Raw genomic sequence first — 16,132 nt, forward strand, 5'->3', positions numbered from 1 at the left:
TGGGCCGCCAGGGGGAACAGTCCAAGGCACGAAACCTATTCCCACCTGGGTTGGCCCAGCACTGGTAACCTACTGCAGGGACCAGACGCATTTCTGCCAAAAGCCGCTAGGTTTCGAGATTTGTTTCTGAGTCTCTGGGATCATGGCCATTAAGCAGTTCAATCAGGAACCAGAGAGGCCATGCCTCCAATTATATAGCTGAGCCAGAGGTGGTTTGTGGGTGTGTTTCCCACATACCTAACTTTTGGCCATTTACTTTCTTGATAAACTTTGCCCCAAGTTTTTGGGGTCTGGCCAAAGGCACAGCAGCAATTTGGGGGTATCTGGAAGTCTGAAGGCGCCATCAGGCTGCTGATGCACTCCTCTCACAGGTACAGATTGACCTGCTGGTGGCACCATACCCCCGCTCTTGTTCTTTTTGATGTGTGCCAGTCTCTGTGGTATGAGATGATGTCTCATTATTGTTTTGATTTGCATCTCCCTGATGATTAGTGATGTAGAGCACTTTTTCCTATGTCTTTTGGCCATTTGTATTTCTTCTTTGAGGAAGTTTTTATTCATTTATTCTCCTCCATTTTTTGATGGGGTTATATTTTTTTCTTGTAAAGTTATACCAGTGCCTTATATGTTTTGAATATTAACACCTTATTGATGGGTATTAGGTAAATAATTTTTGCAACCTGTAGGCTATCTTTTTATATATGTCCTCACATTTCCAAGTGATCACCCGATCAACCACAGTGATGGAAACTGAGCCACTTGAGGACCCAGAAGCCAGCCCTGTAGAAGACTGGTCCAGCCATGCTGGTGCTGAGCTCTACCTCCTGCCCATGGCCCTTTCTTGGCCCTGGTCCCACTTACTGTGATATCCCTCCTGCCTGTGGCCCCTTCTTGGACCAGGTCCCCCTTGATGCCAGACCCTGGCAGTTTTCAACCCTCCTGGCATCCCCATCAACCATGCCATGAGGATAGTGGAATGGGGCCATGCAGTGCTTTTATTCTTTGGATTTTGAACCAAATTTCACAAATGCTTGGGCAGCCTGAAGGGTCCCACATGGAAAACCCACACTACCTTGCTCCCATCAGCCTTGTCAGCCAAGGTCTCCCCAGTTTCCTTTGTAAATGTAATTCTGTGATCTGCACATGTACAATGATCAACAATGAACTGTCCAAATGTGAATGAACGGTGCTAGTGAGAGGGGGAAATCCCTACGTTTTTTCTGTTGCTCAGAGGTGTCACTCAGCCTCCAAGAGGTTCTGGGGTCACCCCCAACATTTCTTCAAATGGCTGGTACACTGTTGTCTTCAGAGTAAATTTGTTCCTTAACCTGGTGGCATGAATTTCTCTTTATTGTAATGGGGGCACACCCACTAATGCTAAGAGCTTACTCTTGGCTCTTTGATCAGGAATCACTCCTGGCAGTGCTCAGGTTAGTTAGCTCAGATTTTTTTTTTGGCTTGTTTGTTTGTTTGTTTGTTTGTTTTTTGTTTTTTTAAGGTTTTTTAGCACATGCAGTGCTAAAGATTCAATATGAAGTTGGCTGGGTGCACAGCAAGTGCCTTAAGCCCTTCACTATGTCTCTAGCCCCAGATGGTATTTTTAAGCATCAGTTTGCTCACATCAACCACATTGTAAGGCACTATTTCTTTATAAACCTCAGGAGATTGAATGAGGAAGTGCTTCATCATGTGCATGGTATGCAGATGTTCATTCCTTCCTTTAGTTAATTTGAGTATATTTGTGTGTGTATGTGTGTGTGTAACAGTCTTTGTTGAACAAAATTTTTTAGAAAGACATGAGGGGAGAGAAAGAGAGGATATGTATTCAAAAAAGAACATGGGCTTTTCCAGAATGGAAAAAAACAGTAAGCAAAGATATGTGTTCTGAGGGAAAATACAAGCTTGAGAGAGCAAGCCCTTCCTTCAGTGAATGGTTTTTGAACAACTACTATTGCCAAGCTTGTGAAAGGTGACAGACAGTGAGCAAGTAGACACTTAAGATGTTTCTGGTGTTCTAAGTATACTGAAAAACTTAAAACAGGATTACGTGGGGAGAAATGAGTAACTGGTGGACGGCCACTTAGATTGGGTGGCCTTAAAGCTTCTCCTAGGTTACTTGTAATTTGAGATCTGAATAATATAAAGAGTCAGAAATGGGAATATCCAGGGTAAGATAATTCAGGCAAAAGGGAGAGCAAGTGCAAAGAAGGCGGACATATCTTTCCCTCAGAGGAAATAAAAAGCATTCACATGTTCCAGCAACACAAAGAAGCCCTGTGTGACTAGAACAGAGAAAGTGAGTAAAGTGAAAAAAGTTAGGACAAAGGGCCAGATCTGGCAAGGCTTGTTAGTTTAACTAATTTGACTTTTGCTCTAGATGTGACAGGAAGTCATATAGAGGTTTTGGCGTATAGGGGTGATGTGGTACTATATAGAGAACAGGTTGTAGGGAATACAAATGGACACAGGTGGCCTAGTTCATTTTGGTTTTGTTTGGAAGACCTTATCTGGTAGTGCTCAAGGCTTGGTGCTAAGGGCACACGCTTAGCAGTGCTCTGGGGACAATACGCAGTACTGAGGTTCTAACTGGCAAAGCAGCCACATTCACATGCTAAGCAAGCCTTAACCTTTGTGCTTTCTCTCCAAGCATCATTTGTTTTTTATTTTTTGGCTTGTTTGTTTGTTTTTTGTTTTTTAAGGTAACATTAGTTAACAACACCCTATCAGTTCCAGGTACCTAGTTTCTCACTTCAACCACTGTATATATCGTGCTATGATTACCACTTAAATGTTCAGCTATTTAACCAATCAATACCATCTACCTGTTCCAGTTCCCCTGTTGCCCTCTGGTAATGCAACCACTATCACATTGTCAGTCTAAAGGTTCTGTTTTTGTTTTGTTTGTTTACTTGCTTTGTTTGTATTCCTCAAATGAGTAAAATCACACAGTATTTGACTTTCTCCTTTGATTTATCTCATTTAGCATAATCTCCTTAACAAAGAGACCAGATTTGAGGTTATGAGCATTATCCATGCAAAGGCTGGGGAATAAAGCATGGAAAGGAGTGAAAGGATGTAGAATATTGTGATAGATTTCTCAGGATTTAGAATAGATTGAAAGGATGGATATAGGGGCCAGAATGATAGTACAGCAGGCAGGTTGTTTTCCTTGCCTGTGGCGACTGGGTTTGATCCCCAGCACCTTATATATTCCCTAAGCTTGCTAGGAGTAATCCCTGAGCACCTCTGGCTGCAGCTTAAAATAAAAAACAACAGCTATAAATGAAGGAGAAAGTAAGGAAGACCCTCCTCTCCCAAGTCAAAATCATAAAGGAGAATAAAGCATTAGGGAGCACTTCTGTATCTAGTCTGTGAAATGTCCACAACTACCCACATGTGATAATTTTACTTTAAGTAAATAATAAAATTTGATAAATTCAGTCTCACACTGGCCACATTTCAAGTGCTCAGTAACAACATGTTACTGGCTACCATATTGGGCAACAGAGATATAGAACATGGGCATCATTCCAGAAAATTCTATTAAAGAATGGCCGCTCTATATTAAAGATTAAAGATGGGGTCCAGGGATATATCTTAGTAGTAGAGCACCAACTTTGCATTTGTGAGGCCACAGGTTTAATACCCAGTACCACCTCATGTCATCAGGTATGATCCCTAGCTCTGTCAGTTTGATCCCCAGTGCAATCCCTGGCACACCACAACCAAGCTGTGTGCAAGCAACATAACCTCAGTGAGCACCACAACCAAGTAAGTACGTGAATACTGCAACCAAGAATGCAATTCCAGACATCACAACAAAGCACCAAAGAAAAGGGAAGGGGGAAATAAAAGACTGCAAACAAAAAAAAAAAACAAAAGATATCAGACTTGAATCCATAAGGTACATGGAGGAAAATGTTGGCAGAACCCTCCATGACATTGAAGCTAAAGATATTCTTCAAGAATGGAACACCACAGAGTAAGCAAGTAGAAACAAATATAAACAAATGGGACTACATTCAATTAAAAAGCTTCTGTACCCCCAAAAGAAACAGTGACCAACTACAGAGAGAGTCCACAGAATGGGAAAAATTATTTATTCAATATCCATCAGATAAAAAGGTGTTTAATATCCAAGATATACAAGACACTGGTAGAACTTTACAAGAAAAAACCTCCAACCCCATCAAAAAATGAGAAGAGATGAATAGAAACTTACTCAAAAAAGAAATTCAAATGGCCAAAAGGCACATGAAAAAAATGCTCTGCATCGCTAATTCAGGGAGATGCAAATCAAAACAACATTGAGATATCATCTTACACTACAGAAACTGGCACACATCAAAAAGAACAAGAACAACAAATGCTGGCATGAATGTGGGGAGAAAGGGACTCTCATTCATTGTTGGTGGGAATACCAACTGGTCCAGTCTTTTCGGAAAACAATATGGACATTCCTCCAAAAACTAGAAATTGAGTTCCCATGTGACCCAGCAATACCACTTCTGGGAATATATCCAAAGGATGCAAAAAACACAGTAGAAATGATATCTACATTTGTATGTTTATTGCAGCATTGTTTACAATAGCCAGAATCTAGAAAAAAACCCAAGTTCCCGAGAACAGATGACTGATTGAAGAAACTTTGGTACATCTACACAATAGAATAATATGAAGCTGGGAGAAAAGATTAAGTCATGAAATTTGTTTATTAGTGGATGCACATGGAGAGTATCATGCTAAGTGAAATGAGTCAGAAAGAGACAGACATAGAATGACTGCACTCTCATTTGTAGAATATAAAAGTACATAATATGAGACTAACACCTAAGGACAGTAGAGATAATGGCCAGGAGGATAACTCCACGTTTGTTTGGTTTTCTTTTTAATTTTTTATTTTATTAAGTAGCTCACAATATTTGATTACATTTAATATTCAAACACCAATCCCAACACCATTGCACCTTACCACCACCATATTTCGGGTGTTTGCATCCTGAACCCCAACTGCTGCCCCAAAGTAGAATAGAAACAATATAATTTTTCCCTCTAAGGTTGGTTGCCTCCTATTTGAACCTATCAAATGTGGAACAGTACTCTTGGAGTATGGGTAGGTTATCATATGAAGTGTTGCACAGCCACAAATGCAGCCATGCATTCCAGGAAAAGGTTCATTCGTGGGTGAGGCTTGGCCTGAACATGTGGAGAGTGGCTGTGAGCATGGTGGTGGTTGAGTTCTAGAGGTTTTTGGCTGCTGGGGCTGGGTCCCTTGGGGCTGGGAGGGGTCTCACCAGTTCCCCTCTGGGGCGCCCCTAGTGAAACAGCCTGGTGCAGGGTCTGGTGACATGGTTATGGCGAGTGTCATGTTATACTACCTTCCTGAAGAGAAGGACATGAGATCTGGATGGTGGCCAATGACGAGATTATCTGGCGCCAGCTAAGGGTGGCTTATGGGTGTGGCTGCTGAGTTGCCCAAATCAGGGGGATACAGGCAGAGGATCTTCATTCCCAGTCCTGTTGAGCCCAGAGTTTTCAGTCATAAAATCCCACATATCTGGGTTTTCTGAGGGTTCACTCGTGGGTGAGGCTCGACCTGAGTGTGTGGAAAGCAGCTATGAGCATGGTGGTAGTGGAGGTCTGGAGGTTTTCAGCTGCGGGGGGGCTGGGTCCCTTGGGACAGGGATCACTCCGCTGTTTGGAAGCAGGTCTCATGTGCTAGGGGGAAAGGCTGTTGGGATGGAGAAGGGACCACTAAGTAAATGATGGTTGGAGGCATTGCTTGGGATGGGAGATACATGCTGAAAGTAGACTTAGACTAAGGACTGAACATGATGGCCTCTTAGTATCTGTATTGCATTCCATAATGCCCCAAAGTAGAGAGAGAGTAAGAAGGAAGGTATCTGTCACTGAGGCAGGGGATGGGATGGTGTGGGGGGTGGCAGGAGGAATACTGGGAACATTGGTGGTGGAAAATGTGCACTGGTAGAGGGATGGGTGCTCAATCATTATATGACTGAAACAATCATGAAAATTTGTATCTGAATCTCATGGTGAGTCAGTTAAAAATTTAAAAAGATATCAACAGATACCTCACCAAAGAAAAGTATATAAAGGTATGCTCTCTATCTTATTCAGAAGAAGTTGCAAACTTAAATAATGAGATACTACTACAGAGTAACATAGTTAAATTCCAAGACACTGACAACAAATGCTGGCAAAGAAATAATGTGGAGCAACAGGAACTCTCAGTCATTGCTGGTAGGAAGACAAAATGGTATGACAAATTTGGAAGATACTTTGGCAGTTTTTTTCAAAGCTAAATATACTCTCAACATATGATCCAGCAAATGAATTCCTTGGTATTTACTGCAATAAGCTGAAAACTCATGCCCACACAAAAGCCTGTGCATGAATGTTTACAGCAGCTTTTTTCATAATTGCCAAAATGTAGAAGCAACCAAGATGTAATTCAGGGAGTGATAGATAAACAAACTGTGGTACATCCAGACAGTGGAATATTTTTCAGCACAGACCTGGAACCATAATCAGTGCTTAGAGTGTACAAGTTGCAGACATAAGGTCCTGGTGCCACCACATGCATTGAGCATAATGCTATTGTGTCTTGCAGCTCTACTGTCTGTGATGCCTAAAACCACAAGTGATGTCCACAGTCAGCTCTGTTTAAAGACAACTAAAAGTGGCACAACCCCAGGTTGTGCCTAAAGCTAAAAAGCATGCCCAAAAGTGTGACCTCTGGTGAGCATGTGTGTGACCACAGTGGCAATCCCCAGTGTACACTACCAGAATATGCACAAGGAGTACAAAATTTACCAAAAAGGAGGGAGTTCAATCCCACAACTAAAAGGAACGTGGCCTCTATTGTGCAATACGGCCTAGAATGTGAGCACCACAACTTGATTGTGACAACCCCCCATCCCCAGAACATCACAATTAAATGTAAAGACACCACAGCCAGGGGTTTGTGTGACTCTGTCCTCATAATAACAACAACAAAAGGAAGGAAAAGGGGGGAGGATGAAAAGGAATGTACTATCAGCTTAAAAAAAAAAAAGACATGTAGCGGACTAAAAGCTAGTACAATGGTTAAGGCATTTACTGGGCACTGCAACCACCCCGTTTGGATCCCTGACACAGCATATGGTCTCCTGAGCATGAGCAATGCCAGAAGTGATCCCTGAGCACAAGGCAAGGAGTAATCCTTGAACATCAACAGGGATGGCCCAAAAATGAAAATAGTAAAACAAGTAAAAACTTAAACACATATTGCTAGAGAGTGCCCATGATCACAGCACATGAGAGAGATCAGAGTACCCAGTTTGTGGGACTCAGCATGGGTCATGGGTACAGAGCGGGTGTCATGTCTGGCAATGAGGACAGCTTTGATAGAGGGGGATGAGGGGCTTGATGACCTGGAGAACACTGAGGAGGAGGGCCAGGAGAATGTGGAGATCCTTCCCTCCCACAAGCATCTGCAGGCCAACCAGATGCCACCTTGGTATATAAGTAAGGATGAGTGTCACTGCATGCTGGGTGCTCACACCCTGTAGATTGCAATGTGTGCCACCATGATGGTGGAAGTGGAAAGCAAGAATGACCTCCTGCTGTCGCCATGAAGGACCTCAAGGCCCTCAAGATCCCCATCATCATCCTCAGCAACCTGCCCAATGATGGGAGCTACAAGGACTGCGGCGTAGTTATCACCAGCTGACCCCACCTCCCTCTCTATGTGCAGAACAGACTGCCCCCCAATCTTTCACACACACCCACACATTGCTAAATGAAACAAGTAGATCTGAAAAGACTCCATGCCGAATGGTTCCAACCATATGAGATTCTGTAAAGGCAAATGATAGAAACGATTAAAAGATCAGTAGCTACCAGGACTTTGGGGGAAGGAGATGAATGGATGAAGCTGTGAACAATTCTGAATGATACTTTGGTAGAGATACTGTGGTGATAGATCAGCATTATATGCTTATCCACACTCAGAATTTTACACCACTGAGAAGGAATCCCAATGTGAATTCTGTGCTGTACTTAATAATAATGTATAATAATAATCCATTCATGAGCTAGCTAACGAATGTAACATTTGTAAATAAAAGATAGGAACAGGGGAATTGCCTGCCTAGAGAGAAAGGAGAAATAAGAGAGCTTTTGTATTTTGTGCTCAGTTTTCCTGTAAACAAAAAAAATGCTCAAAAATTGAAGCCTGTTTATTAAAAAAAAAAATGACTAAAGAGAGTATTCACCTAGTACAGAATTAGTACCTAGCACAGAATAGATAGATCCTTCATAAATGTTAATTGGGAAATGAATGAAGAAATGAAGTGGTTGGTGGATGAGTCAATAGAACCCCGGACTGCTGAGTCCCACTTACTTATTCCTTCTTTGATAGCATAAGTAGAGTGACCAGATAATTTATTGTCCAAATCAAAATATTTAAGAGTTAAATGGGATGCTGAGGGCTGGAGCGATAGCACAGCGGGTAGGGCGTCTGCCTTGCACGCGGCCAACATGGCCGACCCGAGTTCGATTCCTCCGCCCCTCTCGGAGAGCCCGGCAAGCTACCGAGAGTATTCGATATGCCAGACACAGTAACAACAAAGTCTCCAATGGAGACGTTACTGGGCCCGCTCGAGCAAATCGATGATCAACGGGAGGGCCTTTACTTACTTTACTAAATGGGATGCTAGAGGTGTAAGTCAGTACTAATCCAGAAAAACTTCCCAAGATCACAAATGGAAACCCTATAACTTATACTTATTCCTACCAAATTATTTTCTATAGTCTTAGATATTAATATATATAGTCTTATATTTAGTCTTACATATTAAATTCCACACAATAGTCTTTCTTTTACTTTCTTTCTTTGTGGTGCTGGGGCTCGACCCAGGGCCTCATACGTGTGAGGCCTGTACTCTATTGTTCTACCACTGACCACATCATTGGCACACACAATATTCTCTTCCCTTCATACACACGCAAATATTCTTTTCAAAATTAAATCATTTGGGGCTGAAGCTATGTGCAGAACAGACCGACCCCCTGCCCCCCCCCGCCAGTCTTTCACACACACACAAAAGACTCCATGGCGGGTAGAGTGTTTGCCTCACACATGGCCGACCTGGGTTCGATTCTCAGCATCCCATATGGTCCCCCAAGCACCGCCAGGAATAAAACCTGAGTGCAAAGCCAGGAGTAACCCCTGTGCATCGCTGGGTGTGACCCAAAAAACAAAATAAATAAATAAATAAATCATTTATCTACATTTAACAGCATGGAAATTTTGCATTAAATGTGAACCTCTGGGGCCAGAGCCAGAGTACAGCAGGTAGGGACTTGTCTTAAATGTGACTGACCAGGATTCGATTCTGACCAAGTGCCACATATGGTCCCCCAAGCTCCACCAGAAGTGATCCCTGAGCATAGAGCCAGGATTCAGCCCTGCATACCACCAGGTATGGCCCTCAAAAAATATGTGAATTTCTGGAGCCAGAGAGATCGTAAAGCAGGTAGGAAGCTTGCCTTGCATGCAACAGACCTGGGTTCAATCCCTGGCATCACATTTTCTCCCCCAATCACAGCCAAGAGGGATTCATAAGTGCAGAGCCAGAAGTAACCCATGAGTATCACCAGGTGTGACAAAGAATAAATAAAATGTGAGCTTCTAGGAGGGCCAGAGCAATAGTAGAGCAGGTAGGCCACTTGCCTTGAATGCACCAACCGTATTTGATTCCCCAGAAAGTAATAAATGCATCAAGAGGGTTGCATATGTCTGGATCCCATCCTGCTTTACTCACTGATGGTACCTACTTGAATTCTTATGGGTATTGGAATTCACCTCCTCCATTCTATACTCCACATCTCTCCAGGTCCCAGGCCATGCTGGCCTTCAGGGTTTTCTCAAGTTGCCATCCACTGTGGAAAAGTTAGATATGAAAGGAAAACAACTAGAAATTATTGAAGGATACATTATTTATTGTTACCTAAATTTGTCATCAACTTTTAGTAGAAAATTTGTGTTCTGTTGTTTCTCTTAATTGCCCCCAAATGTAACTGAAGGCAGAGCAGCAGAGCATACCATGCTTACCTTTCCTTTCCGTGAACAAGTGTTATTGGAACACTTGGACAAAGACTTTTGTTCATCCAAGCACCCACCAAGCTATGGCAATACTGAAGGTAGAGACCCTACCTTCAGCATCATGATTTTCTCAACAACTTTCCCTCAATAAGGACAACAACATAAGTGGCCAGGAGATGATATGGCAGTTAGGCTGCGTCTTTGGCATGGGCCTGACGCAGGTTTGATTCGCAGCACAAGTTGGTTCCACAACAGGGGTGGCCCCAGTATCCCCAGCACTGCAGGGCCTTAGCAACATCACATCCTTGGGCTTTTGTACTGAACTGAGAGCCTGTTTGAGAATTGCCACGTAGGTCCCTGGATCTCATGAGCACCACTTGGAAGTCCCCCTCTCAAAAAATACAACATAAGAATAGGTATGGATGTTGGAAAATATCACTTGTTATCCCATTGCTCATCAATTTGCTTGAGTGGGTGCCAGTAACATCTCCATTCATCCCTGTCATGTGCTAGTGTAGCCCAGTGGCGTCTGCTCGCTCCAGGAACACGAAGAGCCTCAGACCATTCACTAAGGGTCTTGAAGTCTGACCATCTCGTAAGTGGGCGGCTAGGCGTTCTTTTGATGTTCTGTGTAATCCAGTCAGTAACAGCTCTCTAGTCCAGTGGTCATCTCCAAATCACATTATGTGTCTAGCCCATCTGATTTTCAATGCCTTGGCAAAAGAGACAGCGTCCCTGATTATTGATCATCGACAGAGGTCAGAACTCCAGATTCCTTCTCTCTTTGAGTGAAGCATGATACTCCAAGCATAGCTCTTTCGATTCCTGTTTGGGAAACACAAATAGCATTCTCATCCTGTTTTGGTAGGTCCCAGGTCTCTGAGGCATATGTTAGTGCAGGAAGAACAGTGGAGTCGAAAAGATGTGCCCAGAGCCGGAGGTTGTTTGTCCTCTTAGCAACTTCTTTGACGTTCTTGAAGGCGTTCCACACTGCTCTCTTCCTCCTGTGCAGCTCAGGTGCCAGGTTGTTCGTCATGTTGAGTTCTCGACCTAGGTACACATAACTGCTGCATTCGGAGATGTTCGTTCCATTGAGAGCAAATGGAACGTCAGAAACTAGTCCATTTCTCATGTACATTGTCTTCGTGAGATTCAGCTGTAGTCCGTCCGACCTTTCACACTCACAGTTTGAAAATATGAGCATTACAAAATAGAACTAGAGAGCTCAACGACTTGAGTTCATGCTTTCCATGCAGAAAGCTCAGGTTTGATCTCAGACAGCACATGGCCATCTAAATACAGCCAAGAATCATACCTGAGCATAAAACTGGTAGTAAACCCCAAGAACTCCAAGGTGTGGTCCAAAACCATTTTTTTTAATTTGGGGGAGCTTCCCAGCAGAGCCTGGAAGTAGCTATATACCACTTCCACCATTAATCTGACAGATTATATAGGCAGAAGTGTTAGGTGCTATGGGAGGGCTATGTGGTGCTAGGCTATCTACCAGTCCCCAGGACAGGATATTTGTAAGACTGCCTTGGAAGCTGAGAGTTGCTCAAGTGTTTTTGGACCAAGGGGCACATGTAATTACTAGTATAAATTCTGTTGGGAGAAGCTTTGGAAGCTGGAACAGCAGTTAAGAAAAGCAGTGGCCTGAGTAAGGAGAATAAAAATAAAGTGGAGACAGTGTGATAGAAAGGAAAGGATAGGGACCTGCACAATAATGCCGCAGGCAAAGCACTTTCCATGCACACATCTGAGCCAGGTTCAAATCCTGACACCCCATATGGCCCCTGAGGTCCGCCAAGAGTGATCCCTGAGCATAGAGCCAGAAATCAGAACTGAGCACTACCGGGTACGACCCAAAATCAAAAAAAAGAAGGGAGGGAGGGAGGGGAAAGGAGAGGACAGATATCCCAGAGAAATGGGAAAACTATCTGATTTTTCTAAAAGCTTTATTAATTAAAGCTTTTAGCCAAAAATTGAAAACAACCCAGGTATTCTTCAATGGGTAAATGGTTAAACAAACTTCTCCATACACATCACAGGAACCAAGTGAATACAAACAGCAGCTTGGATGGATCTTAGGGGCAGTATGCTAAATGGGATAAAAGCCAATCTCAAAAGGTTATTCACTGTTAGATTCCATTTACATACATTCTCAATATGACAAAATTATAGAGATGAAGAGCAGACTAACAATTGTCAGCATTTGGGGATTGGGGAACGTTGGGGGTGGGGTATGCAATAACAAGGTAGCCTGAGAAATCCTGAAATAGTTCTAGATCTTGTGGTGAATGTTACATGCGATAAAATGGCAGAGAACTATAAAATCACAGAGTCCAGAGCAATAGTACAGCAGGTAGGGCACTTGCCTTTCATGTGACCACCCTGAGTTCCATCCCCTGCACCATATATGTTCCGCGAGCCATGCCAGAGTGATCCCTGCATGCAGAGCCAGGAGTTAGCCCTGAGCACCACTGGGTGTGGCTCAAAACTAAAGAAAAAATAACTATAGAATCACAAATGACAGCTTATAAAACTGCAAAATATTTATAATGTCAGTGAATTGACATAATGTCAATTTCTTGCTTTTGATGTTCAATAATAAACATATAAGCTTGTGCCACTCAGAGAAACTTGGTGAAGGTTCCCCTCAAGTACTATTTTTGACCACTTTCTGTTAACCTATAATTTAAAAAGTTAAGCACCCCCAAAAAAGTGGTTTGAACTTTTGAAATCCTAAACATTTGCATGGAACTCAAAAGCATTACACTGCATGAAAGAAGCCAGTATTAAAAGGTTGCATACTGAGTTTGATTCCATTTCTATGGCATTCTCAAAAAGACACCACGTAGCTCTTGAGAATAGGTCACACTGGTTGCCGGGTGGTCAATTGGTGGAGGGGGCAGTAACTGGCTAAAGGATAGCACAAAGAATTGGGAAAGATAATGGACTATTCTGGCTCATGAATTTTTAATATGTGTTAAAAGTCACAGAACAGTACATGCAAGAAATGTAATCTTCCTATCAGTGAAGTTAAAAATAAAATAATAATACTAGATAAACATATGTATGTATACATCTTTGTTTTATTTTCCTTTCCTTCTCTTTTTCATCATTCAGCCATTTATTGAACAGTGACTGTGTGAGGCACTGTGCTAGACTTGAGATCCAATGAAATTGAGACAGCTCAGGTCCTTTGATTTGTACAGTCTTCTTCCTGTTTCAGAGGAGAAATGTTCAGTAGAGTTTGGCGCCCTGTTTCATTCTTTTTTATTATGTAGGAGTACTGCTATCTATTCGGCGCCCTGTTTCAGAGGAGAAATTATCAGTAGAGTTTGGAGCCCAATGTCTTCTACTTGGGGGAGTGTGGAAACAATAAGCTGTGGAGACAGCAAATGAGCAAACTTCTCATTCTTAGACTCCAGTTCTTTAGGATTTCAAGCAATCTCTTTTCCTTCAGAAACTCTAGGCCTGAAGGCAGGGGACAGCCCCTATTTCATATTTCTTAGGTTCCCAGAAGAGATAATGTTAGGAGGGTTGTGCCTTGCTAATACTGGGGTAGGGTGAAACACTTTGGGTGGGGCAAGATTTGATGACATTAGTGAAATGTGAACTCTAAATTCTTGCCTGAGTGTGTGTGAGGGGTGAGGGGACTTAAAACAACCATTTCCTTAGCACATGACTCGGTGGATTGGCAATTGGGCTGGACCAAGCTGGCCAGTTCTTCTGCTGGTTTTGGCTGATTCACCCAGCACTGCAGTCAGCTGGCTGTCAAAGACAGGTCAGCTGGGCAGCTGGTGGTTGCTGGGAAAACTGAGCTATACGTCTTTAACCATCTAGCAGACTAGTCTGGGCTCATCCATATTTTGGGGTTCCTAAGAGCAGCAAGATCCCACAAATTCAAGTCTTTCCTTTAACAGCTTTACTGGGGGGTATAATGCACATATGTTACCTGAATTTGAATTTTATTTTCTCTTCTGTTTGCAGGGAATCTGAAGCATGTGGTCTAGTTGACAAAAAGAGATCAGGTTTCCAGCTTCGAGGAGCAGTGCCTGTAATGAAGACAGCGTGTTTATGTGAGCAGAGTGTGGAATTTGTGACTGCAGGGGAAGTTTGGAAGAAATTACTTCCTGAAAATTTACAAGGGACACCAAGTGGCCGCTGGCCTCCTGGGGTGAAGAAGGCAGGCACCCCAGAGGCCTCAAGTTAGCTTAGGGGAAGAAGGAGATTTCCAACATTTTAAAGTGCTTATTTTTTAAAAACACACACATGCCATTTTTATCCTTTGAAAATTATTTTCCTAAGGAAAACCTATCAGATATCAGAGGGGGAAATATGATTTGTGATCACCAGCTTATGAATTTTGGTGTATCTGATAGACAGGGTTTGGGCCTTGGGACAATCCAGGGGAAGTCCTAAGGGGAGGGCCACTGGTCAACAGAATGAGAAGTAAAGAAAAATCCACTTGTGCTGTTTTTAGAATTATGGATCTATTTTGTTTTATACTAAAATCTTTGAAAACCAACATCTTTGTCCCATTGTCCTCATTACAAAGTACCACACCATTCTTAACATTGCTGCTCCTAGAAGTATCGAGAATAATCCTGTGGCTTCTGTGTTCTGCTTAGATTGAGTCTGGGAGGCAACTCTGAGTGCTGATATGTCTGCAGCCTAAGTGCTAGGCACACAACTTCAAGCTCTGTCTGATATGGAGATCTTTCCAGGTCTCATAGAAATAGAGGCACTGCAACCAAGAGAAGTTCTCCCTGCCTGGGTACAAATTCAGGGAGTATAAGGGCAGATGGCCTATCGGATGGAAGAGGCAGTTGGATGGAACTTGAGGGTAACTGTCAAATGTAACACCATTACTTCACCTAAGAAAATGAAATCCATAAATCATGTTTCTTGGTTCTTTATCAAATAAAAATTCTTTTTTTAAGAAAAAAAGAAGAAATGAGATCTAATTGTGACTGGTTACTGTGCCTTACCTGGGAGAGAAAGCAAGATGGCAAAATGGAGACTGGGTGAGGGGTAGAGAGTAGATAGGGTGTCAAAGGGACAGCCAAGTGTCATGATTTTGCCATTCAGTTCACAATAGTTATGAAATTTCTTCATGACTAGGAAGGAGACAAGGACACAGCCCTAGTCCTGGCCATCAAGAAACTCCTGGTTAGCAAAGGAAGAGAAAGGAACCAGAATGATTATTCACACGTGGCTACCAGCATGAATGCAGAGGGTGGGAACCAAGGACTGAGCACTTCCCTTGCAACGGTGCTATTCCAAACCTCCCAGGCAATAGGTTCGGGTTTTTTTGTGTGTGTGGGAGGGGGATAAGGATGTTGAAGGCTACATCCAGCAGTGTTCAGGGCTACGCCTGGCTCAGTGCTCAGGAGGGACCATTGGCAATGCTTGGGAGATGATATGTGATGCAGGAGATTTGAACTGGGGTCTGTGGATGCTAGAAATGTCTTAACCCCTGTACTATCTTTCCAGCCCTGGAGCAATGGATTTGAGTAGGGTCTTGTAGGGTGAGTTATGTTGCTTCAAACACCTGACCAGGAGTAGACATTCTGCAGAAAAGCAAGGGAAAAGCCTCGAACAATCGTGGAGTAGTACTGCCCAAGCTTTTATTAAACAGCATCCCAGCTCCTGTGTAATTAGAAAAATCAGTCACTTCCAATGCTTCCTTATTCTAATTCTATACTCTCGATATACGGACCATTTAAACAGGAAGACTGGCAGAAATGTTCTGAATGGGGGACCTTCAGGTTGGGGGAAGGCCAAGACTGGAAAACAGGAAGTCTGAATCCCCTCCTATAAGAGATTTTGAGTCACAAAAATGTACTTAGCCTGTGTTCTGCTTCTCTAACCCTATTCCTTCTAAGGCACCCACCACCAAAGTTGTCACCTAAATTCAGATGTGGGCCTCAGCTCCTAGAGACAATCACCTGATTAAGCAAGTGATTAACCGAATTACAAATGAACGCCTCATTTTCCTCTCCAGGGCTGTAAGAATTC

General features: G+C 42.9%; 1 protein-coding gene and 1 pseudogene across 1 annotated transcript in view; both read left to right on the forward strand.

Annotated features, from left to right (window-relative positions):
- HDAC8 (histone deacetylase 8) overlaps positions 1-15,355 on the forward strand; it is a 425,847-nt gene extending 410,492 nt beyond the window's left edge. The window contains exon 11 of the mRNA XM_056130090.1: positions 14,102-15,355. Within this exon, the coding sequence (XP_055986065.1) occupies positions 14,102-14,124 (23 nt within the window). The 3' untranslated portion in view covers positions 14,125-15,355. The remainder of the gene's footprint in view (positions 1-14,101) is intronic.
- On the forward strand, positions 7,382-7,732 carry LOC130038231 (DNA-directed RNA polymerases I, II, and III subunit RPABC2-like; annotated as a pseudogene).
- Positions 15,356-16,132: the final 777 nt, after the last annotated feature.

The sequence above is a fragment of the Sorex fumeus genome, unplaced genomic scaffold (assembly GCF_029834395.1).
Source record: "Sorex fumeus unplaced genomic scaffold, SorFum_2.1 ptg000073l, whole genome shotgun sequence".
Taxonomy (NCBI): domain Eukaryota; kingdom Metazoa; phylum Chordata; class Mammalia; order Eulipotyphla; family Soricidae; genus Sorex; species Sorex fumeus.